This window comes from Rhea americana, unplaced genomic scaffold (assembly GCF_003343005.1).
Source record: "Rhea americana isolate MKP2758 unplaced genomic scaffold, rheAme1 scaffold_322, whole genome shotgun sequence".
Lineage (NCBI taxonomy): Eukaryota > Metazoa > Chordata > Aves > Rheiformes > Rheidae > Rhea > Rhea americana.
In genome coordinates, this window is record NW_028186449.1 from 551468 (window position 1) to 576761 (window position 25294).

A 25294-nucleotide genomic window follows, 5' to 3' on the forward strand; every position below is an offset into this window, starting at 1 on the left:
TATTTCTAACTATATAACTATTACAAGCACTGGACTTACATCATGAAGGGGAAATGCCGCTTTGTAGATTCCAGCATCCAGTAATTTGTTAATGCCAAACTTTTTTACATTGTTTTTTGTTGCATATTCCACACGGGACAGGATAAAATGAACCTGAAACATACAAAATGCTTGGTGTCTCTTGCAACCTGYAAGTAATTATACAAAATGATATCCRCTTCAATATATAATTGAGTTAGAAAAGGGCTAACAGCGTAGACAAAATTAATTGTAGAAGGCATATGAACCATTCAAATCTTTCTTTTAAATCTTAGCTCATATTCAGGTGGAATGAAATGAAAAAGTTATGGAATGCCTTCCTTCTAGATTGTCCAGCTTGTTCCATAAATGACACAGAACTATTGCCTCCCACATATTTCTAGTACTTCAGGATGCTTTCAAAAASGTAATTGCACTGATCTAATTATAATAATCTTTTATTTTCAAGATTAAAGGTTAGAAATACCCTATGTACTTACAATTCGACTTCTAGTTGCAGGATTGAAAAATGTGTCTTTGTCTTGAATAWAAAAGTTGGACAAATGTTCCTTTTCAAAAGGTGCAGTGAAAAACTCTTGCTCAGGTTTGATGATATTTTCATCTACTCTGAACAGTCTACTAAACCAGTTGAAAGCTGAATCTCGGGTTTTTAGGTCATCAGGCTGCAGAGGCAATTTGATGTGCATAACCTCAGCGTACGTGCACAGCACTTCCCAAGGTGCATGCACTTTTACAAAAATAAGTTTTTCATCCAAAATCTAAAATGAAAGAATATTAAAAATATATGTGTATAAGAAAATGAAAGTAAGGAATTTTTCATACCACCTTTAAAACTACTCAGATTTTTCTGCCTCTTTAAAGCTCACAGGTGACCCATTAAAGGCTGCATTCTTTGTCCATCTTAGCGAGTATATCATTAGTTTCTGTAAAGACACTGACATAAGGTGAAAATATTCAGGAGAGAACAGCATGAAAAAAAAAAAGACTGCTAAATGTTCCTTTAATGCTAACATCTCTRCAAACTACTTTACAAAGCAATTTAAGTTTAACAAAGCTTACCCTTTATGGATTAATTAGGAGTGTTTATACACCTGGACTGGCTGGCCAAGCTTTGGCTTTGGAGCTGTAAGTGACTCTCCCCAGCAGTTCAACTGCAACTCCAGGGTTATGTTATTGATGGAAAAAGGCTTTGCTGCAGTGGGTGATTCTGGAATTTTGCATGGAGAAYGGGGAAAGGGAAGCGAAGACTTCTGAGAAAGACTGCACTGGGCACATTTGTTCCCAGCTGTGTGCCCAACCTAGCAGCAGCCTGCAGTGGGAACTCTGGGAGTCGCTACTGGCTCCGGTCTGCACAGCACTTGTAGATCTCCTGCTCCCATTGACTCCCTGAATCTTTGAGTCTCAGTCACAAGAAATTACATTATGCAGTTCATTGGCTCAGGAATGTCTGTCAGATTATCTCTGATCTAGACTGAAGAAATTTCCAGTTTCCAAAGCTTTACAGTCATAACTGTTGCAGAATTACTGAAAAATGCAAAATACAAGCATAGCAACAGATCCATGTTAGCCTTTCAGCTTTGTTATGAATCTGAAGAGCCAGACCGCATCCTTGGATGTACAACAACAGCTCTCACTACAGAAATCTAATAAGTACCATGAGGTCATGGATTTCAAGTCCAATCTGGGAGAAAGGGKCAAAATGACTCCTGTTCCAGAGCCCATTAACTTGTCAAATAATAACAAATACACACTAGAACAGATTTTCTTGTACATCTCCCAGGAGACTCAGCCCTAAAGCTGCAGTCTTGCAGGAAAGGAAGGAAAAGTCGCTTTATGCCATTTTTGTTCTATCTGAATTCTGAACTACTGTGGGGGCTGAGTAACCCTCAGGGCAACAGTTGGCAATTCCAGCAGCGATTGTACACTATAAAAGCTCTCTTGAACTGCCTGCAGCCTACATTGTAGCCCCAAATATATCAAGCATGATGGTTACAACTACTTGGACTGTGCCAGGCCTCATGAGGAGCTGGGTCACTTACAGGGGCCTTGTAGTGCTTTTTTGGTAGGGAAATTGYACCCTCAACACCCACTGGCTTATTTACACTTCCTATATAGCAAGATGTAAGGGGAAAAACTGTCCTTAGAATGTAGCTAGTAATTTTTTATCTTCCAAGTGCTGAGTAAACATGAACTATAYAATCTTCACACTCCACATGTTTCATTTTGTAAAGGAAGAAAGAGGCACAAAGTTTAAARGATCTCACATGAGACCACGGAGACATTTATTGACAGAAAAAGGGTGAGCCTTTCCTGTTACTCTATACTGAGAGGAGAAAAAAGTTACAGTAAATTCATACATCCCGTTTCCTTATTCGTTTGAGCCAGCTACTCTCAGACACAGCCACCCACACAAAGAGAACGGTACTCACTGATCTTGTGGCTTCAAGCTGCAAGCCATTGTTTATCAGATTGGATTCATAAACTTGTCTCTTCCTCTGTTAAAAGGGATTGAAAATTATAAAATGTCTTTTCCAACATGCATTTCACAAACATGTATGCACAGAAGAACAGAATTGCTTCCCAAAATTAAAAATCATTAAGTCATTATCTGTAAAGCCCACTTGGCAGCTGCTGTGGCAATGCATACATTCCTAACTAATAATCTAGATCAATTTTTGTTTCTGTCCAATAAGCAGTAATGTCCTCAAATGCCACTGCAGAAGAGACTTCACTCTCTTGGATTACAATTACAAGATGGGGGAGACTCACAGCTAGTTCAGTTTATGGCACATTACAGAGGTAAAGGCGAGCTCCAAATTTTGGCTTTGTGACAATTATACTTGAAACTTGAGATCTTCTTCTCCTTTAGCCACTAACCGAACCTCTGAGGGCAGCCTCCCTCTTCCCATTAATTTGCCCTTTAGAAAATACTCTTCATCTCAAGGACTTTCCAGGAAAATCAATATCCACTTTCCTCCCAGCAGCTTGCAACTGTATTCTTCTTTCAGAGTACTCACACAAGCCTACACAATGATTCAAACTGCAGTATCCCCCTACATTTTAGTACATGGATGGGCAACCCCAAAGGAAAACGCTGACAGCTGTAACACTTTTAAGATCAATGATGCTGTTCTAGGAGCAYTCAGTGTCCCCAGAAGAGCATAACAAGTTTCCCTCAAGAAAGATGTAATTCATAAATCATTCTAATTTCACTTCATGGTGCCAGACAGCACTAGGTGGTTAGTCAGTCACAAAAAATCTGAAATGTCTTTGTGATCCTGAATTTCCTTCTCTTTTACAATCTCCACTCACACAACTCTCCCCTCCSCAAAAAGAGCCCCTCTCCTACAAAATACCAAGTATAGAACATTTTTAAGAAATTTTGAAAATTGATGTGGAGTAATCCAACTTAAAAGTTAGTTGCAGTCAGGTAGTTACCCACTGAGCTATTTGTTCATCTAAGTCAAGGGTGGCCAGCCCTCCCTAGCCACAAGATTGTATATCAGAATATTAATATGGGAAAGAGGGGGCACCTGTAGGCAGCCRAGGCAGAGGAGAGGCTTCTGTGAGTAGTTTGCCAGGAGCAAATAGCAACTCAGGGGGACTCACTGCTTTATCATTAAACCCAGCTAGGTTCKATTGAGCACTGTTCTCACAGAGACTTGGTTATCACTATTTCCTTATTGTCAGACTGTTCTCAGCCACTGGAAAATTTTTCTAGTTTATATTTTCCTCTACCTAAAGGATTCTGAGCGGACCACTAAAGGAACTTTGATTTTTTCAAATAAGAGTGTGCCAGTGGTTTCTGTAGCCTGGTTGTCTGCAGTCAGAAAAACCTCTGTGCTTAAGATCCAGTCCTGTTGTTACTGTGAAGGACCATAAAATCAYAGAATCAGTAAGGTAATCAATAAGTAAGGATTGGGAGGAATCTCTGGAGGTCATCTAGTCCAACCTCCCTGCTCAGCAGCGTCACCTACAGCATGTTAGACAGGGTTGCATCCAGGTGGGCCTTGAGTATCTCCAGAGGAGGAGACTCCACAACCTCTCTGGGCAACCTGTGCCAGTGCTCCATCACTCTAACAGCGAAGAAATTCCCCTTCACGGTCAGGTGGAACTTCCTGTGGTTCGATTTCTGCCCATTGCCTCTTGTCCTGTCACAACTGAAAAGAGTTTGTCCCTGTCCCCTTGACACCCTCCCTTCAGGTACTTTTACACATTGATAAGATCCCCCCTCCGTCTTCTCTTCCCCAGGCTGAAGAGGCCCAGCTCTTGCAGCCGTTCCTCATAGGGCAGGTGCTCCAGCCCTCTGGTCATCCTCGTAGCCCTACACTGGACTCTCTCCAGTAGCTCCATGTCTCTCTGGTACTGGGGAACCCAGAACTGGACACAGCATTCGAGATGAGGCCTCCCCAGGGCTGAGTAGAGGGGCAGAATCACCTCCCTCAACCTGCAACAGTCTTCCTAATGCAGCCCAGGATACCAGTGGATTTCTTGGCACAAGGGCACATTGCTGGTTCATGGTCAACTTGTCATCCACCAGCATTCCCAGGTCCTTCTCTGCAGAGCTGCTCTCCAAAAGGTCAGCCCCCAGCTTGTCCCAGTGCCTAGCGTTATTTTTCCCTAGGTGCAGGACTCTGCACCTGCCCTTGTTGAACCTCATGAGGTTCCTCTCCGCCCAGCTCTCCAGCCTGTCCAGGTCTCTCTGAATGGCAGCACAGCCCTCAGGTGTCTCAGCCACTCCTCCCAGCTTGGTATCATCTGCAAACTTGCTGAGGAGGCACTCTGTCCCCTCATTGAGGTCATTGATGAAGAAGTTGAACAGGATGGGACCCAGTACTGAGCCCTGGGGGACGCCACTAGCCACAGGCCTCCAACTAGACTCTGCACCACTGACAACAACCCTCTGAGCTCTGCCTTTCAGCCAGTTCTCAATCCACCTCACTGTCCACTCATCTAACCCACACTTCCTGAGCTTTTCTAGGAGGATGTTATGGGAGACAGTGTCAAAAGCCTTGCTGAAGTCAAGGTACACAATGTCCACTGCTCTTCCCTCATCTACCCAGCCAGTCATTCCATCACAGAAGGCTATCAGACTGGTTAAGCAGGATTTCCCCTTGGTGAATCCAGGCTGGTTACCCTTGATCACCTTCTTTTCCTCCATATGCCTGGGGATGACATCCAGGATGAGCTGTTCCATCACCTTTCCAGGGATGGAGGTGAGGCTGACCGGTCTATAATTGCCTGGGTCCTCCTTCTTGCCCTTCCTGAAGACTGGAGTGACATTGGCTTTCTTCCAGTCCTCAGGCACCTTTCCAGTTCTGCAGGACCTTTCAAAGATGATGGAGGGTGGCCTGGCAACAACATCCGCCAGCTCCCTCAGTACCCGTGGGTGCATCCCATCCAGGCCCAGAGATTTGTGGATGTCTAGCCTGCCCAGAAGGTCTCTAATCCTATCCTCCTCAACCAAAGAAAAGTCTTCCCCAAACTCAATATCTTTGGTAGAAATTCGACTAATGACTCTTTAGGTAAAGTCTTAGAAACTTTGATACAGACACAAAAACCGGCCTGCAGAATCAGACCAAGGTCCACCCACTGACTAGCCTGTCTCTAGGGGGGCACAAATATCAGAGACTTCAGCAAAAGGATCAAAAATGTTTAGAATTTTGTCTCCACATAAGTTTCATCCAGATCTTTAATGTTGATAGAAGCCCCTGAAGCAGGAAAAAATATATTCTAAAACTCTGTTGGAATTAATTATGATACTGAATAATCATATGAAGATTCCATCCCTTTTATACTGTTCTCAACAGTTGCATCTGTATATAGTAATGGTCTAAATGGACTAATCTCATATTTTGTTAAAAGGTATTTCTTTTATCTGTTTTGCATTTCCTACCTTTTTATTACAGTGTCTTCCTTATCCTGAGAATGCTAACTTAGAATGAATGAGATTCTTCCTTGCAACAATGTATTTCCTTGCATTTGTCAGCATTTCATAGCTAATTGTGCTCTTCATTCCCTCTCAAAGCTAAAGCTTTAGAGTCATCTTGGCTCTTGGGTAACCTACATAACTATTTCCTCTGCAATTTTTATAACATCGTAACTCACTCCCCTTACCACATCATTAATAAAGGCACTAAACAACACAGGTGGTTTTTTTTTTCTCTCCACTATTACCTCTTTTGCCATGCTGAAAATTATTAATTTAACCCTACCTTTTTGCACCTTTCGTGTTCATGTTGTTCTTTGAAAGATGAACAATACTGACTCATGATCTGGAGTCCTGCTGTGTTTCAGGAAATAAAAAAGGCATAGGGCCAAATAACCATTTTATTTCTTCCTAAATACCGCAAAGATAGATAGAGGGTGATTCTGAGTTATATGTATGCTTAATTTCTTTAAAAAAATATATTACCATTCAGATTGCTTCAATAATTCATTATGCCAAGGAGCTCACCAAATTAACTTTGCCCTCAAAATTTTATAGGAGTGTTGACAATATAAAGTTTCCAATAATGCATTAATGCAAGCAGTGAGAAACAAAGCCCATGGGAACTTTTGCTAATTAGAGGTTTTCCTATTTTATATAAATGATTGAATTATGTGTAAGACGATCTTGGAGCAGCTAGACTTTTACCCAGAGGAATCTATAGTGGTTTTGTGTTGACTAGGGAATACAGCATAATAATATGATAGCTTATTAGGTCTGAATATGGAAATTGTTCCAAGCTTATTTCAGTGTCCGGCATTTTGCTAGGCTACCTGCAAAGCTAAGTTGTAGTAGTAAGGTAAACACGGTAAAGTTTGGATGTAAAGCTGACATAGATTTTGATGACTGAATGGCTAGCCAATAAAATAATATACTATGAGATACATAATCACATACAGTCTTAAGAAAGTGAAAGTAGAGTATAGATAAATATGAAATATTAAAGGCATGTAAAAGGGCTAAYTCTTGGGAGCTGCTTCTCCCCCTTAATGCTTTCAATATCTGATCATTCTCTTGCCAGGCTGAACAGGCTAACAAGATTGTGAGCCTGGAAATAGGAAACAGATCACTATGAGGTTTTTCTCCATGTTTTGTAAATGGCAGRGAGAACTTGCTTTGATTACAGTGATAGAAGAACGTTAACTCATATCTTCACTTGGTTTCTTTGGGCAAAGAGAAAAGTTCCCCACAAAAATTTCAGTGTGGCTTCAGGGGGAACAATCYGAACAAGGAGAAGAGTGTTTGAATAGCCCTGCCTGATTGGTTGATCTGAGAATCAACAGATAAATCACAGATGGTCAGAGAGAGAACACTGGACTCAAAGAAACCCCCACAGCAATCAGTTAAAAGAAGTAGAGAGGACCACTATCAATACTGGTTGTCAACTCTGAGTTTCTTTGGTGGCACTGGAGGCTCCTCCGGAAGCCCAAGCTGTCTGCATCAAGAAGTTGATCGACTGAGAGGCTCTGCTGCTATTGTTATGTTTTTAATGTAAACTTCTTTCCTTTATGTTTGGAGATATCATAAAAATGCGAAGCAAAATATGCTAGGAAGACTCTGAAATAAAAGAGTAAGTGCAAAGACCTCCAAATATATATATTTTGAGATACCTTCTGATTTTACACCACCATAGTGTTTTTTTGAAACCTGATTCATGACCACACAAAATTGGCAATACTGCAGTCTAACTCTACTCTCAATAGTGGCTTTTAATCACTGTGTTTGGAAAGACCCATTTTGGGCCACATGAATGCATGCCCTAAATTTAGATAACTCTGTCCTTCCATCTGTCCTTCCATCCTTCCTTCCTTCCATCTGTTGGCAAACATGGAGCACGGTTTGGGGTTACCTCAGGAACAGAGATTTTATTYTAGTGTTTTCCTGCTTCAAAACTAACCTGTCCTGCAGAGCTCAGAGCAGGTGTGGTCACCCTCCTCCCAGTTTCAAAGGTCTTGTTCACCTTTGTTATCAAACTTCCTGGGTAGGTCAGCTGGGCACACCACTAGTATATAGAGCCTGTCATCCTTTATTGTGTCAAATTACAGCATAAAATGGCACTGAGATATCATTTTTTCTATAAACACAAATATTGTTCTTTCTCCACAAGTGTGACACATTCTAAACAATGGAAGAAGTACAGCCAGTTTGTTAAAAGTTGTTGAAGCTTTTCGTTTGTTGGCTATCTAAATTAAACAAGTCTAGTAGTAAGAACTGCTCGTTGTTTGCTTGTGAAGGTAACTTCTCTGGCCTTGCTAAGGTTCTCTGTAAAATGGTACTTTAAAAAATTAATGAGTATGTAGAATTTTCTGAGAACTCTAGTTTTTTAATTTTTAAAACTGTATTTCTGCAAAGTACTTTACTTAATGGCTAGCAATGAAGGTTCTGCTCGAACTCCTACTTAAATAATTGACAATCTTTCAGTTTATTTCTGATGTGCAGAGGCAGATGGACTAGAATGACATTCTGCATTGATTTGTGTTGAATTTATCTTTCTGTTTTTTCTGGTGACCCTTTAGCTTTCAAGAATGAGGCACTTGAGAATTCCAACAGATAAAACTGGCATTTTGGAGCATTTTATGAAAGACTGGTGATATTTAATTTCTATCCTGACAGTAATCTATCCTGATAAATGGGTTACGTAAGTTATGAGGTTTAAAAGCATGCTTTGGGCAAGAACTTGAATTTCAGACAACAGCTGCACCCCTGTTTTGGAATTTGTTTGCAAGTGCTGCACATGACAATTTCTGGAATCTGCTTCTGACAGAGTTTTGTTTTTTGTTAGTGCTTGCAAAATTGATTGTGTAACAACTTTAAAAGTTTTGAAGTTCTACTTGAGTTTTGTACATGAACCTTATCTGCTAAATTTTGAGTCTGTAAATTACGTAAGACACTTGCATGAGGATGTGATTTCAGTCCTTTGGCTTTGGCTTCTTTAAAGCAGATTTAGAAAGTACATGAAAATGAGGGTAGCAAAACAGCAATGAAAACTTCCAAGCGCTTCAGAAACCTAGATTTTTGTTCCTTTTTCTGAATCAACCACATATTTCTAGATATTTTATTTCATTCTTTCCTCTGAGCCATTTTCTCAAGAATGCTACTAATTAATACAAGCTAACATTGGGCCAGTTTCTCAGTTACATTCATACAATTCTACTGAACAAGGACAGAAAGTCATTCAAATTAAATACAACAATACTCTAGGCCTGGATAGTTCTCTTATTGCAGGAGAATATATGGTTCTGTGCCCCATTTTTCTGAATCCAATAAATTGGATACCTACCTTGAGGTCTGATTTGCAAATCATTCCCATTAATCTGGGGGCTCCTCCATTCTCATTATATCATACAAAAGGACTGCCAAGTGAAGCACCCCGAAGTTTTTACTTCTGATGCCTACTAACAATTTAAATTCTGCCCTAACCTACATGCCATGCAATCAGGTGGAGTAGAGTGTAAGTCAGATGGAATTTGCTCCAGTGACTACATTTCAGGGTCCCTACATCTCACAGAGCTGTGAAATTGCTCTTGGCCAATTTGAAATCAGTGGAAACATTGCTGTTGACCTCAGTGAGGTGAAGATTTCACCCTAAGAGAACAGATTTCACTGGATCTGTTACCTTTTAATAAGATGGAGTTTGAAAGTTCTGTGAACAATAAACCTTTGGATAACAGCTCTATAAAACTGGTCATGAGAGTCAAAGAAAGAATAGTATGAGCAAGGCACATTTTCAGCCTTCAGCTTGAATTACACAAGATACTGTTTATGAAATTTAGCATTTTCAGTTCATCATTGATCAGGGACAGACAATGAACTGTTCGGTACTTAAAGCTGATTGTAAATGACAGTATTCCTCACACTGGTACCTTGTATGTCATCACAAGAGTAGAAGTCCATTTGTACCAAAAGAAAATAAAACCAAATAAACAATAATGTCAGTAAATACAAGGCACCAATAAGATATTATGCCAGTACTAGTATTCTTTATGAATCTTGGGCAGCAGCACCTCCACACCTTTCTGAGAATTTTGATAGGCCAAAACATTAATTCTATCACTGTACCTTCTATTTGTATTCTTCTATATATACAGTATACCTTCTATTAGTATTTTCCAGGCTGAAAAACTGCACCATAAACGTGATATTCCTTTCTACTTCAGACATACAGTATATGTGTTTTGTTTCTTCTCTTCAAATATTCCATTTGCATTTATATTTTGTTTCYTCTCAGTCTTTCTCCCTTCACTTCTACTGCAAGTGTTAGGCAGGTCCCAAGGGAGAATCCTGCATCTTGCTTTGAAGGAAGTTCAGGAAGAAAGATGTTAGCAATGCTGTCAATGTCTGTGCAGCATTTACTTAGGGTATGAAGATATGCAGCACACATGGTTTCTTTTAGCTGCAACCACTATTGATCTCAGTGAGACTAACGCTCTCTGTTTTTAAGGTTACTAAAGTACCTGTGTGCTTAGAGCTGACCTGCACCTATCCCATCCTAGAAAGGTAGAAGACTGTTTATATTCAAGTCTTTAGAGGGTTGTTTCTTGACTAACAGATAAAGAAAATGCATTTCTAAATTGATGACATCTCTGTGTGAAGTATTAGGAAGAGAAAGTCAGTATTTCTGAACTGTAGACCAGATGACTTACTTCAGCTCATGTCACTGCACAAAAGACTCATTGAGTAAAATCCTTTCTTCATTGCTCTCTTCTTCCTTCCTTCATCTTTCAGTGTCCTCTAGCACCTTCCCTTCCATTTCTGCAATATTTTGTCTGTTTCATGAACAACTTTGGATTTTTTCATTASTTCTCCAGTTCAGTGTCATCACTCTTGTATTCACTGTTCTTGTCCTGGAAGATTCTCCATAACTCTGCAACTTCTTTATCCTAGTTTCTATGCTTTCTACTGCTTTTTCAGCATTATAAGTCAAAATTCTTGCCCGTACCTTCCACAGGACTCCTAAGGCTTCAGATTCTCCTTGTTCATGGAAATCCTGGCTCTGAAAACTGCTATTAGTCTCTGTAACTAGCTTTCTTCTGATATAACTATGTTATCCCTTAGGATCTCAAAGACTGGTAATGGCAGAATTGCTAGGCAACTGAAAACAGTCTTCGGTTTTACAGAAAGATAACACATATAGACAAAAAAAAACTCATACRGAAAGACTCAGTCATAAAAAGACTAACCATCACCTTGGATATGTCTGCTGCACCTCAGGCTCATAGGATCACACGATAATTCAGGCTGGAAGGGACTTCAGGAGGTAGGTCTCTAGCCCAACCTCCTGCTCAAAGCAGGGTCAGACCAAGCTGCTCAGGGCTTCAAGATCCAGTCAGGTCTTGAAAACGTTCAATGATGAAGACTGCAAAACATTTCTGGGCAAACTGTTCCAATGTCTGACTGTCCTTATGGGGAAAACGTTTGTCCTTATATCCAGTCTGAACCTCTTGTTTCAGTTTATGCCTGTTGTGTTTTGTATTTCTGCCACACACCTGGGTTCCTCTTCCTGATTACCTCCTTCTTATCTGGGGAACTGCTGTCAGGTTACACCCTAATCCTTCTCTTCTCCAGGCTGAACAGCCTCACTCAGTTCTCCTCAGAGGGCAAGTGTTTCAGCACTCCAATGATTATAGTGGCCCTCTACTGAATGTGCTCTAGTTTATTAACAACTTTCTTGCTTTAGGGGGGSCCAAAACTGGGGACAGCATTCTAGATGCTGTCTAATGAGTGCTGAGTAAAGGGGAATAATCACTTCCCTTGATCTACTGGCAGTGCCCCTGTTCCTGCAGGCCACAGAATCACAGAATGGGTAAGGTTGAAAGGGACCTCTGGAGATCATCTAGTCCAACTTCCCTGCTCAAGCAGGTTCACCTGCAGCATGTTAGAGAGGGTTGCATCCAGGCAAGTTTTGAATATCTGCAGAGAAGGAGACTCCAAAATCTCTCTGGGCAACCTGTTCCAGTGCTCTGTCACTCAGAGAATGCTGTGGACCTTCCTTATGGCCAAGTCTGGCAACTGGGATAGCCAGGATCCCATCAGGGCCTTTTCTGCAGAGCTGCTTCCCAGCCAGTCTTCACCTTATCTGATCATTAGTCCAATATACGATGTTACATATGTTAGTCTATATGATAGTCTAATACACCTCATTCTCATGTTTGTTACATGTAGATAGACTATTTCCTCTTCTTCAGTACCCCAGTAGACTCAATTTGGCTGAGAATCTTTGGAGGACTGAAGCCTTGGAAAGTAACCTCCTCTTTTGAAAGCACATAGCAGAATACACAGAATCTGCTGGTATAATCATTTATGGTTTAGTTCTGGCTAATGTGCTAACACTTTTAATTAATTTAATTAATTAATTWAATTAATTAATATGCTGCACTAAAAATACTAATGCATTGCTCACATTTAATTTCCATCACTATTTGGAAAAGACACTTGTTATATTTTTAAATACATTTGGGCAAAAGCTAAATAATACAAACGTAAATGTAAAATGGTAATAGAAAAAAACAATTGTTTCCAAAGGGGCAGCTTTTTGTTTCTAATCACCTCTTGATTCATTGTTATTGCTGATCCTATGATCATGTGTAACGTAACATCCACCCACTGCAGGACTCTCTTAAACTTTACGAATAATGTTCCTTATGGCTGCCCTGACAATGCCAACGACAACACTGTGTAAYGAGTATCAACGAATTTTGCAGGCTTTTTTACTCCTACTCTTCCCTTCCTAATGGCAAATCATTATTTGTATATCAGCTGCTTTCAATGATATCTCCATCTTTGTTTATCTCCACCAGAGGCTGCTGGAACATGAGAACTGCTGAATCACAGGAAGGAAGTGGGTGGGAGAGCCCAGATTCCAAGAGGACTACAATCCAGCCAACATCTCTCACGCAGTTCATGATTAAAACAGTTCGATGACAGGTCTGAGCTTGTTCTCCTGGCTCTAGTAGCCATTATAGATGAAACCCACTGTGAGACCTACTTAAATAATTCAAAAATAATCTCTGATTGTTGCTGTTCATCATGTTCAAGAAGCACCAAGTAGTCACTGGCTTGAGTCAGAAATTTCCGCAAGGTTGCTAGGGAGGACCAAGCTGTTAAAGTGGCAAGGGAAAAAGTGGTACTTGGAGAAGTTCTGGTGGCAGAACAACACAAAGTTACATCTCCCATGAAGTACTTAAGGCATATTAGTGGGCAGAATGTCAGTGGCTATATCCAGAACTGTCACCTGGAGCACTGCCTCCTTTCATAAGCTCTCCAAATACCCTTATTTCTAAAGTCCAGTAGGGGCCTAATTTAATTACTATATTCATTAAAAAAATGCCCTAATCTGAAGGAGCTGGTGGTTAATTCTTACTGGGATCTTGAAATAAGCATTTTTTGGCTTACATTTCCTGAAGGGTTCCCTCCTACAAGCATGTTCTAAGGACACCTGATGTACACCAACAGACAGTGCTCATTCTGCCCACTGCTCTAACATAAAACAAATGATTCAGAATTGTATTACCAACAACTTACCTTTTGCTTTTTACGGTCACTCCTCTTGTGAGTCATTTTTTTGCTTTCATCTTCATACACCAAAACAAAGTCAATTCTTCGCTGCCCATCACTGAAGAACAAGGAGTCAGGCTTATTATCAAAATCAGCCTGGAAGGCAGGTAGAACAGGTTAATATGAAGAAATTTACTAGCTAGTTCCTCACTTGCTTCCTGTAACACAGTGTTTCAATAATAGAGAAATTCAATACCTATGGACATATATAACAAGAAGTCCAAAGTGACAACAAAATTAGCACTAAACTTGTGTTCTATGACCGGAAAAAAATGTATTTAGAGAAGCTTGGCAGGTCTCTGTATGACATAAGGACAACAGAACTTTGACCTGATTTTATTTTTTTAAAATGGCATATTAGCTTTTAGCAATGGGAGGAGCATTAGGATATAGTACTGTTACTGAATAAGGCATCTGTCAAGTAATTTGCATGCTGTTATGGATACAGTGTTAGATATTCTGTCTATAAGATATTTTATCTCCTGATGGGAGCTTCAGAATTTGTGCCTTCCCATCTGTCCCATTACCTGCCAGAAGTTTAAGCATCTCAACAATTAAAAAGAAAAAAAGCAGTAGTTTTATGCACAACAATTTTGAAAAACATCAGTGCCTGGAGAATTAAGAACACAGCAGGCTACAGATGAACTCTTAAAATGGAACACATCCTATGTGGATTTATTTCTCCTTTTATTAGCAAAATCTCAGCAACCAAAGAACATTGCTATATGTCATGCATCTATCATGTTATAATAGATGCCAAAATCAAAAAGATTAATATATCCATAAGCCATTATCTAGTCCCTGGATGAAAGCAGGATAGATTGTCATATCCACTAATAACATCTTAATGTGTTATTTCATATGAGTGACAATATAGACATATTGATGATAGGGTAATCTGAATGCTTGAGTAATGATTTTGTAGTTTCTAGGAATATTCTGTGGGCACTATCACATGTAACAACTCCTCCTTTTATTTAGTATTTAAATTGTAATGTTATCAGGATTGTCATGTTATGTAACAGCACTAGTACCAACCTCTAAGGCAGTGGCCAGATCCATATGTATTGTTAATGAGGGTACTGCCACTGAAACTGGTAGATCAAAAGTAACTGAAAGAGGACTCAGCATTGMATTAGACAACATAAGTTCTCAAAAGATAGTAAGACTAGCACACAGAAATGTATCGCACCCTGACTTCCAGATGGCTAGACATGCAAAATGGCCTAGGATGGTCTAGGATTCAGAAACTGTACCTAAGCAGAGTTACCAAATCAACATATGACTGCACACTATAAAGTTTTAGGGAAAATGCTTTAAACTTTTAGATGTCACCACCAGAGCACAACAATGACATTGAGTATTTCTGTCACCCAAAGGCAACCACAGATATGAATTCCTAAATTCATAAGAACTAAAGCTGGAAGAGTCCCACTAAGTCATCAAACTTGACCTTGACAAGATTTCTTCCCGCTGAGGACTAGCCAGTTTAAAATGCAGCCCCTGCTACTACCGTTTACAGTCTCAATTCAAACACAGTTAAGACAATTTCACATAGRCTTGCTTCTGTGTGGGAGGAAAGTGTCAAACTGCTAGGTCTGGCTTTGTTTTGAAATAGTTTTTGTTTTCCCACTGAAGTAAACTCAGCCAGTATTTTGAAACTTTCTTTACATTTACTGGAACTCATAAAAAGATTATAGTAATGCTCAGTGTAATAYGCACAGCCCTGTCAGAATGGATTTCTATCTTGAAAATTCCACTAGTATTTCTATTTTAAAATCCTCAAGAAATGATAAACTGATTAACGGAGTAACCAGTATTTACAGATTATTCAGACTAACAGGATAATTAACACTTAGCTCCCAAGTRGATACCTGTACATGTCTTCATCTGGGAACTGAGTCCCACTCGGTTATCTGAGTGTGAGCATTATGTCCCATGCTTAGGAGGCACAGTCAGGGAAAGTGTGATTTCCAGAAAACCCTGTTCAGCCCAAAGCCACTACTTTGTGCCCTGACTGTAGCAGAGAGCTGATGCCTCTGCCTAGCTCCAGGGCTGCATTCAGGGCTGGTCAGTGGGTGAATCATCTGTGTTTGTAAAACAGATACTTGTGTCTCAGGAAAACTTGTGGCACTGCATCAGGATTGCACTAAGTTTGGGCATCACTGTGGTGGAACGTGATATGAACCAGGTCGATGACAGAAGTCTGATATAAACTGGTAAAAAACTCACCATTTTCCTCCTCCGACTTAYGTTTCGCAAGCACAGTGGCACATAATGGCCATAATGACAGACTAGAAAGAGATTTAATGCTGAGGCCTCACCACCAACAACCAGCAGCAGCCACTGTCTGGAGACTGCCTGGAAGGTGCTGGGGTAGCAGCAAAAGAGAGTGAGGAGAGAGCTGAACAGAGAGCACAACCCCCACAGCCACTGCTCTTCTCTGGGATCCCAGCAATCTCTGATCTTGGCTAAAATTGCTCTGTGTTGCAATGTTGGAAACCCAGAGACCAAACCTTGTGATCATGAATAACGAGAAGTGTTACCACTGCATAAACCAGACAAGAGTCTAAAGAGAGATACTTTAGTTATGAAACTCAAGCGCTTGAAAGTCTGAAATTTGTAATAGCTTTAAGGATTTTTCCGTACAGTTTTTAGCTATTTTGTCTACAGGACCTTTGCACAGGAGAGAAAGGAAATAAATGACAATCAGACAAGAAACCTAAGATTAAACTTTTCCCATCCACAATTATATGACTTCACTATCTAAATAATTTTCCTTTAAAGACAGTCTCCTTTAAGCTTAAAAAACAGTGTGTACCTTTGTGATAATTGGCATTAATGAATAGCCAATAAGCAAGCACGCAGACTCTGTCCATTAATCAGCATTCTGATTCATGAATTTATGTGTGGTGTTTACACACAAGTGTATGCATATTGCCATATTCATATACTTTTACTGTGAAACTATGCATATATATAATAATGTATTGCTGAAAGATTACTCAATTTTACTGAACTGTATGACTCCAGCTATGCAGAAGCTCACACTTATGAAGCCAATTTCCTAAATGTAATCTCTATTGTTTTTAATTACTAAGGCAATGTCCAACTGACTTGTCAGTAGATGTTTTATAGATCAATAAAACAATAAAAAATTGACTCATTAACTGTGAATACTTAAGACATCAACATCAAGATCCACATAAATCAATTCTAATGTAACATTAAGTGTTGCTCAATTAGAATGTGAGAAGTAAAAGATAAAGGGAATGAAATAGTTAAGTTTCCAACAGCCACAATAACTTAGATGTGTCGTGTATCTTAAAATCCCTATTGGATAGTTTGTAATACAAAATCATATATTATTCAACATAATTAGCAGGAGAGAACAGAACTGGACACCCTCCCCCCCAATTATTAACTGGAGTTAATAATTCCTTTGAGACAAGGGTTTTTCTTTAAAGTATGTAATACTATTTGACAATGTTACAAACATTATCATAGAAATGCACACATATATATATACACACAGAATTTTATATGGCTGAAACTCCAATACCTAATTTTGCTTAAATATGGGTGGCACATTATAACCCAAGATAATGAACAAATCCATTGATACCTTTTCATTTTGGAAGAAACAAACATAGGCTCTACTTACTGCACTTTCTAATTTTCTGAGCCTCAGCATAATCACATTTTAAGTACTGATACATATAACCGGTTGTGATTTCTAATGTTATAATAACACCCTAATGAATAGCAGGTTAATATTGATTATCGTAATTAATAAATACAAAAAATACATTAGCTGTAGAATTTTAATTGTATTTAGTACATACCCTGTRGTGATACTGAACTTTTGAATGCTTTAAAATCAACTGCTTGCCGACCACTGTAAGGTAGGGAACTATTAGCTGCATTATTAACAGAAGGAATCTGAAAGAATGGAGGGCCAGACTGTGGATAAAATTTTCTGAAATTTAACACTTAGCGTACATCTATACGAGCTAGCCTGGAGGCAGCACAGCCATGTGCATTTTAATTCAGACCACGGTACATTTTTGAAGTGAACCTCTCTAATGTCTCCAGTGCTTTGGTTTGCACTGCAGAATGGTCTCAGTCCATAAGCTGCACTCTTCTTGGGCGAAACTTAACTGGAAGATGCTCTCCAGAACTACATCCATTGCAGTCTGGCCTCAAATGGACACTCATTCCAATGAACGAGATTGGAGGTAGTCTGCTGTAACAAAAYGCCCAGGAACATGTATGATGCAGACATCAGGTTCTCAGCACTAACTGTATTGTTTTACAGACCCATGCCTTTGGTCCTTACGACTGGCTAATGTAGACATAGTGGGACTCTATCAGATYTGAGAAGCAAGGGTGGCAAGTATTGCATTGACGCAATTACACTGCTTCTGATACTTGAGCTCACTGAAGGTCTCTGTACAGTCCTGAACAGATCTCTGCCATGCGCACAAACCTCTGCTCAACTATCTTCTCTTAATCCTACCTAACTCTGTCCCACAGTGGTCAATTTGGCCACTGTGATAAATTAATAAGGAGCTTCCTGTGTTCTTTTCTAATCTGGCACAAGTAGTGATCAGCAAATAGCATCTGCTCTCCCAACACCCTGGATGGAATGGGAATTTGATCAGGGACAAGTGGGAAATGAGGATGAGCCTATCCCTCTAAATAGTGGTGTAAAGGCTGAGGTAACTGGTTTGGCAGTAAAACAGTACTAAAAACAGTAGTAGTACTGACACTCAGCCCCATGACCTCAGAGCTTCTCAGGAAGGAGACTACTGTGTATTCTTTTGCAGGTATATCTTATAATGAGGTATCTCAGTATCTAAGGGGAGTAGCTGTGTCTTACCCCTGGGCCAGTTCCTGTAGTCATGGCTACATGTAATCTCTGCARGAGAAACTGAAAGGAGACTACTCTAACCAAAAACTCCCTTCAGCAACAGTGATGTCCTMTTCTAGGAAAGAAAAATGGTTGTAACTGTAACTTGGGTTACAAAGAAACCTGTCTTCACTTACCCAGGTTTCTCAGGGCATTATAATGTTAAAATACACTGGGGATAACAGTGGAAAAGGCAACACAGAGACAAGAATGAAGAAAAATGTGTGCAAAGGAATTGCAGTTCTTTATTGTTTACTATACCATGAACAAACACAGTATTGTAAGATGACTTTTTTAAATAAAGAGAGCTTCTGCAAGAAATTCTTATCTATCTCTATCTCTATCTAAGATGACTCATCTACCTGGAAGGACAGAAGTATTTTACTTTGTCCATATGAGCTTTTGGTGTGATTGTCAATAGTGCCAAATGTAATCATTACTGGAGGGATAAACCTCCTGTGTGTAACCTCATACAGTTTTCAGCTTCCTGCAGCATGCCCAGAGATCAAATCAGGACCAGGAAACAAGAGCGCAGACAACTACTGATGTAGCATTCCCTCTGCTGACAGCACCTGCAAAAAAGCCTCAAATCAGCACTGAGAAGATCTTGGGCAGGGGGACTCCCATTTCCTATAGGAAATGTTCTGTGCAGATGAATCCAGAGCAGATGTTTAGGAGCATAATTATTTCTTGCTACAGGTCTTCTCTTCAAATCCAGTAATTTAAAAATTAATAAATGATATTACAAGGATATCATGAAATATAATTATTTGCAAAGTGCTTTGAGATCATCTGGTGAAAACACTAACAAAATGTAAAGTTTTTATTATTATCACAGATATATAAAAAGAACCTTTATTACTTTGTATTCTGAGTGACCAATATACTCTACAACTTTTCTGACATTAAAACCAACAAAGCATTTACTTCTGGAAGATGTAAACTTATCTGCATACTATGAGAAGCTAATGTTGGTGTTTAAAGGGCAATAAAACTGTTACRCATTTAACATTTCCCCTTATGACTCATATTTGCTAATAACAACACAGGACTGTTTTAGTTCTGTTTTTAGCAACAATGAGATTATTAGCAAACATGAATCAAAAGAATTTTTTTTCAATACCTCAACACGCAAAGAGAGAAATATTTGATATTTAGTAAATGGAAATAAATYGAGACTAAAGTTTTTTTTACAAAGTAGAAAAATACAGGGCGTCATTACAGTCATATTTTTCTGTCAGCACAAAACAGTTGGTAACTGGTCAGACATTGGGATGCCTTGTCCCCTGTGCTAACTTTAGATTAGACACCCACTTGACTTCCTGTTTTAGTTTGTGTGTAACTGTTGGTTGCACAAGGAATTCCAGTTACTCTTGATTAGAGACAGACCAAACATACTTACTTTTAAATAARGGTGGATAGCACTCCACTGAAAATCTGCTTTTCAACATCTCTCATCCTTTTTTGGATGCAGAAGCTGGGAAAATCACCCTTTCCAAATTTTCTGAAGCYTTCTCAGTACAGAAATTGCATTTGAGGGGCACCCCTAATACACAAGCTGGAGTTATTGGCAAAGATCTCCCCTACAGATGCTGAATCTCGAAACACTGTTGCACTCAAATCCAAACTATCTACCTATAGAGCAATTTGCAATATAGGATTGCAAAATGCTTACTTGAGAGCTAAAAAATGTTCGAATTAAGATTATATATGCAATTTTGTCTTCCTTATACATACTATTTATGATATAAGATTTAATTGCATAACCATATGCTGTATTTCCACGTTCCTTGTAATAGTTAGGGATTTCTCCTTATTATCTTCTTCATTCGTTGTATTTTCCCATTATACTTGATCTAAATAGCCCAATCCCCTAAAATACTGATTTTCTTTTGACAATTTCCACCAGTGGTCACATGAGGCATCTATAGATAAATACCAAGTACTCTTGAGCGTCTCCCAAATTTGGTGTTCTAGACTGAGACACCTGGAAACTGTTTTTATTTTCTTCTAGAGTGCTTAGCAATTCTGTCTCTTCAATGAGCATTACACTCACTTTTAGATCTATTTGTAACTATTCTGAGCTAATGCAAACAAGGCCACAGATGCTCCCTTTGACATTCAGGAAATAAATCCTGGACATAAATAACTTAACAAGCYTCTCAGAAATCTTGCAGCAGCAGCAGGGATAAAATCTAATTATCTAGGAGAGCATTCAGTTTTGCCAGTCATAAGACCATTCATTCTTTCCCCATAATTTCCTCTCACATTTACACCTTGCTAAAGTACTACATGCAACATTCTTCCTCACAGAATCTGGATTTTTGTACAGATTAGCATCCAACTCATGTGCTGAACAAGACAGGGATCCTGTGGCAAACATAGCATGTGATCCTGTAATTGGAAACAGCATCATAATAAGGATGGGGCAATTTTTATTAGTCAATAGTTTATTCACAATTCTGGCTACTCCAAGAAAACTTGCAAAATCAAATCAAATTCACAGAGTATTTTCAGCTGGCAAGCACAATCTGGAAAGCATAAGTTTAGATAACAGGCATAGTACTTCCCTACTCATTTTCAATTTCTAGCTACACCTGAACGGATTTGCTCTTACGCTATCCTTTTCACAGACAGACTTAGTAGAACTCAGTTTTATTCAATCTTTCTGGCTCCTCAGACTCACTGAAACTGTCCAGCAATAGATATCGACGGGAAGAAGGACTTGGCATGGAGAGAGTAGTACAGAAAAGAGGCAGTTAAAACTAAGCAGAAATTACAACTGCTGGTAAAAACCAGTAACTCCCCAAAAAATTGATTTTGAAGGTTAATTTTCAACAGAAACAAAAATAATTCTATAAGACTGCTCAGAGAAGAATGCTCTAATCACAATATATATGATATTCTAGCTGTTTRGACACTATTCCACCTCATATAAATACATTAAAAAAAATTCAATGAACCACGAAGAGAGTCTAAGGTTTTTATAACATCCTAGTCATGGCACTCAGTTGGTAAATAGAAGGTCTTGATTCCAGTTAATGCTCCAAAAATGTTTAAATATTTTTCAGGAAACTGAAGTAGCATCGAATGGAGAACACCATGTCAAAACATTCTAAGGCATGCTCAGATAAGGCTGGGGTATTCAGCTCCCAGAAAAAAAAATCTCTTCCTGGTAGCTAGGATATTTGTTTCCTGCAACAAAGGAGGAACTAAACCTACATGAAAAGTACTACCTACGAAAAGTACTTTGCCAGCTAAGCTACTAGAGCAATTCCCATAAGGTTTTGGTGTACAGCTTTGGTGTAGTTAAAATGTAATTTACCTCTTTATTCCTACTGGTTTTGAAACAACATGTTTTCCATACCATTACAGAAATTCTTTGGCCTTTTCTTTAACGATTCTGTTTCTAATTTCAGTTTAATATGAATTAAAATAGCTTTCAGTTTGGAGACCAASCCAAGAAATAAATTACTTACATAGCTCTAGTCATAATATCTATATACAGGACAGGACAGGCTTAATTCAGACTCTGAAATTGAATGCTTCATTTGCATCTTTTAATTTTTTAGCTCTTTTCTTGTATGATATGCTCTCCTAGATATATGAATAAAACAATAAATTTCCATATACACAGAAAAATCCACAGAACCTAGACCTCCACARTCACAACATAGATCTCCCTTATGCAAGCCAAAGGGCATCCAGTATCTAGTAGATAGAAATGACAGAAACACCTGCTTAGTGTGTTTCAGCTATTTGTTAACAGGTGATAGTTTAAATTTTGATATTTTGGACAAAGCTGACTAGCAACCTACTCCAACTCTCATTCCTTGGCGGCAACATTACTGCAATTTCTTCAATAGATTCCGGTGTTTGAAAACCATCAAGAAGCTCTTTAGCGCTCAAAATTTATTGCTCCAAAAAGCAATGTCTGACACTGTTGAATCACCTTCTTTAAGCTTTGTCCTCCTGTAAGACCGACCTGCTTATAGAGGTCATGTAGCCTAACACCATATCTAGAAGTTCAATGTGTATTGGCATCCCAGTGACTTCTCAACTATATCCCCAGAGGGATTCCCACCAAAGTGTGTCAGCCTACACGTTCACATCCGAGTCAATGATTTCAAGTACCTTTAGGAATGTAAAGATACAGCAGTTCACACTTAATAACATAAATGAACTGCACACATTTCAAATACAAAGAGAAYGATGTTCTTTTGGAATAGTTATCTATTGTTGCACACCTGTATTAGGAACAATTCTAGGTAGTCATAGGTAAAGTAAAGAAATACCCACCCATTCTGGAGTATGAAGGTTTTGCTGATCTGGCACAGTTCCGTAAGTGGGAATTATCACCTGGTTCAACTCCAAGACTAAAAATAAACATACAAAATTAAAACATTTTAATATTTTGTCTGGTAAGATTTTTAATTAATTGTTTGGAGCTATGCCATTTTATTGTACTCGTTCAGTGTTTCAGAAAAAGCGTATTTGTGTCAGACTTCAGTTATAGTCAACAGATGGTAAGAGAAGAAAGCACACATTTCACCAGGGTGACAACCTTGGAAATCATACAGACAAAGCTACAGTGATTCAAAACATCCCATTGTGTTGTTCAGCACTTCAGAAAACTTCATCTGCAGTCTAGTGGTAGTTAGTATTAGTTTTCAATAAATAAGGGTACCAGAACTGGCTCCACCTGCACAAATAACCCTAGCTCATGCTGACTGAACCTGTCAAGCAACAACAGTACCAGGAAATCCTCGAATGGGTGTGATATAGATAGTGACGCTATAACAGCCACTACATAATACGAATGATTTGCATGTAACCTAATATCACATCTGGAAGTTCAATGTGTTCACTGTGTCCCAGTGACTTCTCACACATTTCCCCAGAGTGATTCCCACTAAAAAAAACAAAAGTAATCTTGTGAGGCTGGCTACTCTGATACCATTACCTACTACAGCTGTCTAACAGCTTCCTACGTATTGGGAAAACTGGCCATCAGATCAAGCACTGGATAACATATAAATTCATACTTACAGCCACTTAACAAATCTTTTTGAGTCTTAAGAAAAGGACAGACAATATCCTGAGGCTGAAGACAAGTGGCTGAAGAGAGAAGACTGCTTTCTGCCACGCAGGGTAGGTAGATAGACTCCAGATGTTATTTTTAGACCCTTAAAATAGAAAGGAGTTTCAGGTAAGTCTGTCCTGCATCAAGAAAAGGGTCATGGATATAAAGGGTGCATGTATGCCAGTGCTGCTTGGAAAGGAGAGCTCAATTTATCAAAAATACTCTTTAATCAAATAGATAGTACTCTTAGAAGGATAGTTAGATGCCTGTTAAACACATTAGTAGGACCAACATCACTGATGTTCCAAAACTTTTTTCTGGCTTAAAAACTCCACTGATATGTGGCCAGATTCTCAAGAATTACAAAAAGACCTTGTTTCATTGATGATGCTTACTTMTGCCAGTTGAAGATCTGTCAAAACACTTGAAGACAGAACACAACAAAATTTCTCCCTACAAACCAGCATAATCTGCTCATGATTTCTAATCTGCTAAATTCCCTTGTTTAAATACTATGTAATACACTTTGGTAGGAACTTTAGTCCATATGCTGAGCTGTCAGTTTCCAGATCTCTATTGTGGTGATGGTGTATACTCCAGGGAAGAGGCAAAAGCAATGCCATGAATTTTTCCATCAACATAGCTTCAGAAACATCTAAATCATAACCTACATGTTGTTCCAGCTGGATAATCAAAATCAGTGAGATCTCAAAACATTAAAATCTTTTAGAAACATTTGCCAGCATTCAAAAGAAAGAGCAGGAAAGTGTGTAGTAGTGCAGCACACAAACATTACATGCTGAATCCATAATATGCAGACTCAGAAAACATGGGTATATATCAGCAGCTATCATTAGATTGTCCTATCTGGAGATCATTATATTTTAATGGGCTCAATTCAGACAAGTGTGAGAAGGACAAACATAAATTCCTGACGTCAGTGCAATGGACCCGACCTTACACTCCCTAGGGCATTCTTTATTCTCTGTCTGGATACAGATTGCTTCTGAAAACCTACAGAGGAGGGAATGTTACTGCCCACATATAAYGGACAGGGTGAAGCTCTGAAATGCAAACTTCTGCTCTGAAACCCTGCATGTCATTATAGGGAGCAAACAGATGTGGAGAGTAGAAGCTCCAGACAATAAGACTTATGTCAGCCACTGAAGAACAAGAATCATGYGTTAAAATGGCCTCTTCGTTAAGTACTCACTATATGTAATCACACAGCACTCAATAGTGCTGCTGAGAAATCCCTTCAGCCAGAACTGAGGAGATGGGGAAAGCACGGCATTCATAGTAGGAATTTCTRTTCTCCCAAATCTTGATGATCTGAGGCTAGCCAGGAATAGCCTCTGTAAAAATACATATATAAGAGTAGAACTTGCCTCTGCCTCGGTGTCTCTCGCCAGCATGTCTTCCCCACAACGTGTCATAAATATTTTATCATTTCACCAATATTTATTCTCTTAAAGCCCTTTTACTTTAAATATTGCCCAATACAATCCCAGAACTTTTATTACAATTAAAGAACTCGTGCAAAAGGAAGCTGCAACTCTTATTCTGGGAAATTAGCCCAGAACTTCTCTCTTCAAACTAAATACAATGCCTTGACACTACCTGAATGTACTCTTAAGTCAGATTTGTTCTAGTAGTGCTTTGCTAGGATAACTATGCCAATTTGCACAGTTGTGCTTTTAGCTGGAAGAAATAATTC

The 25294-nt window shown here is 39.0% G+C and overlaps 1 protein-coding gene across 1 annotated transcript in view; it reads right to left on the bottom strand.

Annotated features, from left to right (window-relative positions):
* Positions 1-24875, bottom strand: part of ANO6 (anoctamin 6) — a 52370-nt gene extending 27495 nt beyond the window's left edge. Inside the window, exons 1-6 of the mRNA XM_085310667.1 lie at positions 24791-24875; positions 22794-22870; positions 13550-13678; positions 2469-2534; positions 519-797; positions 40-153 (exon numbers count right to left, since the gene is read on the bottom strand). Of these exons, the coding sequence (XP_085166793.1) occupies positions 40-153; positions 519-797; positions 2469-2534; positions 13550-13678; positions 22794-22870; positions 24791-24875 (750 nt within the window). The remainder of the gene's footprint in view (positions 1-39; positions 154-518; positions 798-2468; positions 2535-13549; positions 13679-22793; positions 22871-24790) is intronic.
* Between the last annotated feature and the right edge of the window lie 419 nt (positions 24876-25294).